Source organism: Zerene cesonia, chromosome 3 (assembly GCF_012273895.1).
Source record: "Zerene cesonia ecotype Mississippi chromosome 3, Zerene_cesonia_1.1, whole genome shotgun sequence".
Classification (NCBI taxonomy): Eukaryota; Metazoa; Arthropoda; class Insecta; order Lepidoptera; family Pieridae; genus Zerene; species Zerene cesonia.
In genome coordinates, this window is record NC_052104.1 from 3,489,124 (window position 1) to 3,493,564 (window position 4,441).

The window sequence follows — 4,441 nt, forward strand, 5'->3', positions numbered from 1 at the left end:
TACTAACAATACTGTAATAATTGTCATAAGTGAGATTTTGAATAAATGGCTTTATTATTATTATTATTATTATTATAGGTAAAACACATTCATATGTACAAAAGGATGTCACAGTGATTTCATATCTAAAGTCTCGTTTAACAATCTGAATTGTTCTGAATTAAATTAGAACAGCAATAATAACCTCTAAATCTGTACACTGAAACAAAGTGCAAAGAAAAAACTCACATAATGTAATTCTATTGAAAACAATACATTTTAATTATTCAAAATCGTTTTCATTCGAGTTGTATTTAGTTTCTGACAGCGTGTGAAAATTGCGCCGTTTCTAGGAACTTTAATTAGAGTTAAAATGAGAGCGAATTACTGTTAAACTATGCAGAATATATTAAAAAAAAAACAGAAATTCTGATAAATAATTAATGTCTTTGGAAAATTAATTTTATCATAAGTTCATGTTTTCTATAATACATTAACTTGCTTATTTTTTTAGCTACTAATATCAACAACAGTATCCCGAATGAAATTTGTTATTGCACCAATTTCATCGGAAATAATAAATTATTAATAAAAAATATATCCAAGTAAATAAATGGAAAAATACCAAAACGGAACTATTTTATTATATCTATCTATTGATTCGTGCATAATTGATTGGAGCTATACAAATGAAATATGAAAAGAATTGCTTATTTATGTATCGAACAGTATACATTCGGAATAATACGTCAAATAAAATTTATTTATACGCCATTAGTATCTATAGAAGCTACTTATTTAATATCAATCTTAGGGACGTAATTCTAGACCAAGAATAGATTTAATTTAATTCTATAACTAATAAAATGAAAATTTCATTCTAATACGAATTTTCTTATTTTGCATACAAGACAGCACAGCGCACGTCTAGACATTTTTATATAATGCAAATTTTTATATCGCTAAGTTCTTGGAACCACAACAAAGTTCCAGAGCTCGATAAAATAAGGTTAAGCTGGGGATTTAATCTAAAAACTGCGGTGAAAGTAGTCAAGATTTTAATACGAAGTTGTATTCACATCTACATGAAAAGGTGGAACGATAATGAGGTGTGTTGTAATGCGAAACGGATTTCCATGTAATTACTATACCAGGAGCAGACGTTGGGTTTATATATTTGAATTGTAATGAACACGGAAAAATTATTTCATCAAGCATTTTTCCAGTTACCCTGTTTAAGATCAAGTCTTCTAAAGTAAACAAAACAAATGCAGAATGTCGTAATTCTTAATTAATTCAACAATTTTTTTCAATTCATACATTCACATACATGTAAATTGTACTTACTCTTTTTCCTTTAAACTTTTTCTCATTGTCTTATGTATTCTGTATATCTGCGTTATTGCCGATCCTTGTACCGGGGCAGCTTCGTCTCCTCTCTCGGACAAAATACGTAAATTCTTCTGTTTATAAAGTACTAGAGAATGGATTAGGAGTCTGCTAAAAAGCGCTTCACAAAGATGAAGCCAGAGCAAAGAATTTTGATAAACAAGTAGATTATGGCGTTGCTATTGTTAAGCTGGCAACGCTATTATGGATTCAATTTTAAATAGTTTATTTTTAGGAGTATTAAGCTAACGGCTTAGTTGGTACAAAGTATTAAGCTTTTTAATTTTTCGCCCCTGTGAAGTCATTTTTGTTGCATTTTATCATGAAATTGTATTTTGTTAAATGATTCTACCCCTACTTCTATTTACTATATACTTATATTGAGTTGCTTTTCAATGTTCACGTAGGCCCATTTCTTTTTCCTCATCCTTCCTTCCGTTGTCAATCCTTTCTCTATCCCTTATTTCTTCACTCCTTAAAAGCGGACGCATTTACAAAGGCACTACCTCTGCGAATGTTCATTATTATTCACGTATTGTAAAATTTATTAATTATTAAATCCATTCACATTGAAATTCGTTTTGTATAAAAATAAAACAGAATTTCACTCTAGCCTAAAGTAATAACTTGCAATCTCAAACAGGAAAATATCGTACATACAATCGATCCTGACTGCTATGATTCAATCGACCGGAATGAGTTCAACTCGGTTGCATTGCTACCACAATCCGAACTACGATAGTTCATGATATAGCCTACATTAATAACAGTGAAATCGATACAATCAACGTGATTGTTTCTCCGCGATGTATATAAGTTTCGAACAAATTTTGCCAAAATTAATCGAGTAATATCAAGCTTGGGAATAAGATTATTATGCCTAGTAACAGGAGAAGTTTAATAGAGTTGTTTAGGCACTGGATTTCTTAGTAATCGGTTCAAAGATGTGACGTAATATTAAAAAAAATGTATAATATTTTTATATTATAATAAAAATCAAAATATTCAGCATCAAACAAGCAAAAAATATAAACATAGAACAATATGTTTTGATGTACATTATTACTACTGCTCTTATATTAGTGTATAAGTTGTTTGAAAACCAATAAAATAAAATAAAATAAAATAAATAAAAAAAGAGCTCAATTTACGTTATACCAATAACAATATCAAAACATTTACGTAGTTAGACTTTGTGTACATATATCCAAATATCATTTTGCAATAACATTTATTTTAGGACAAACAAGTAATTACAGAATCAAACAAATATCTCTTAATGAAAGTTACAAGTACCTTGTTTGTGGAACTATGTTGAAATTAATTTGGTACGAGTAACGTTTAGCGATAACACAAACGCAATTTCCAGAACAAATATTATCTTTCAAAGGCTGTTTGGGTCTGAAGAATCGATTTTTGTTTTCCCAGCTTATTAGCATCGCAGCTTAGCGAGATGTGGAGTGGGTCTTACATTTGAAAAGTAAACGGAGTTTCGTTTCCTCAAACATGTTGGTATGTCTCGTATTCGAGCACGCAGGGAAGAGTATTGTTTGTTATTTGTTTAGTATTACGATATTCGTGTGTATGATGTGTTTGCTTTATGGAGCGTGAACCTCGATATCACCAAATGTGCTTGGCTCGTTCGTATGTGCACAATTTATGTGACATTGTTAAAATTTATTGTCGCAAAACACAAGGATTATTTCGGGGAACAGAATGTGTTTTTTCTTTATTAATACAGCGGTTTTATAAACGTGTACCACGTTTATTATAAGGATAGTAAATAAAACAGGATCCTTTTTAAAATTTAAGAGTTATAAATTTATTTTAAAGGATAATTTTTTTCGATTTGTATATATGCTAGTACTTTAATATACTTTACTCGCTAAGATTTGACTTGAAAAAATCAAGATAGGCTGTATTTTTGTTGTTTTTGTTACCTTAAACATTCCACTATACTATTTTTTATGATTCGTTTTTGTTTAAAAGCTGGTACCTGTGTCCCACTTAAATTCGGTGTACTTTTGACAATTTGAGGGTAGATTAATCCCTTTCGTCGTACCGCTGAACTTCCAAAACAGTCCCCTGACCATCAAACCAAGCATCAGCATTCTCGGTGTTGAGATTACGTCTGACGTGCAGTTCCGCGGTTTTTTGGAGGATAAAGCTAAAACAGCTTCGAAAAAATTAGGGGTGCTCGCCAGAGCGAGACGGTATTTCACGCCCGCTAACAGGCTGCAACTTTACAAGGCTCAAGTCCGGCCCCATATGGAGTACTGTTCTCACCTCTGGGCCGGAGCACCCCAATACCAGCTTCTTCCATTAGACCGCGTTCAGCGTCGAGCAGTTCGTATCATTGACGACCCTGTGATTGCCGATTCACTTGATCCGCTTGCATTACGGCGAGACGTTGCCTCTCTCTGTGTGTTTTACCGATTATATAATGGGGACTGTTCTGAGGAACTCTTTGATGTTATTCCCGCTGCCGATTTCCACAACCGCACCTCTCGCCACAAATTAAAGTATCATCCTCACCATCTGGATGCTTGGCGGTCTACTACAGTGCGCTTTTCCCGTCATTTTTTGCCGAGAACTACAATCTTGTGGAATGACCTTCCATCTTCGGTGTTTCCTAAAGATTTTGACAAGGAAACATTCAAAAAAAGGGCTTACATGTTCTTGAAAGGCCGGCAACACAGTCGCGGTGCCCCCGGCATCGCGGGTGCTTATGGGCGGCGGAAGTCATTTTCCATCAGATGAACCGCCTGCTCGTTTGCCTGCTTAGCTATAAAAAAAAAAAAAAAGATTAGTTTCTTGTTAAAAACCATATTTATTTATATTTTTTGTTCGATCGATATGCTAATGGTTAATGGAAAATATGTTCTCTGTTATGTATTTAACAGAAGTCTCAAAATGAAAAGGCAAACCTTTGCCTTTTCATTTTGAGACTTCTGTTAAATCAAAGCTCAGACGTTTTATGTTGTTTATTGTCATCATGATTTAGTAAGAGGACAGTTATAGTCCGTCTAGATAAGGTTTTGCTACAATAGCATGTGTGTGTGTCTAGTAACGG

General features: G+C 33.1%; 1 protein-coding gene across 1 annotated transcript in view; it reads left to right on the forward strand.

The window, feature by feature from the left end:
• Positions 1-4,128, forward strand: part of LOC119839131 — a 30,055-nt gene extending 25,927 nt beyond the window's left edge. The window contains exon 3 of the mRNA XM_038365338.1: positions 3,411-4,128. Within this exon, the coding sequence (XP_038221266.1) occupies positions 3,411-4,128 (718 nt within the window). The remainder of the gene's footprint in view (positions 1-3,410) is intronic.
• Positions 4,129-4,441: the final 313 nt, after the last annotated feature.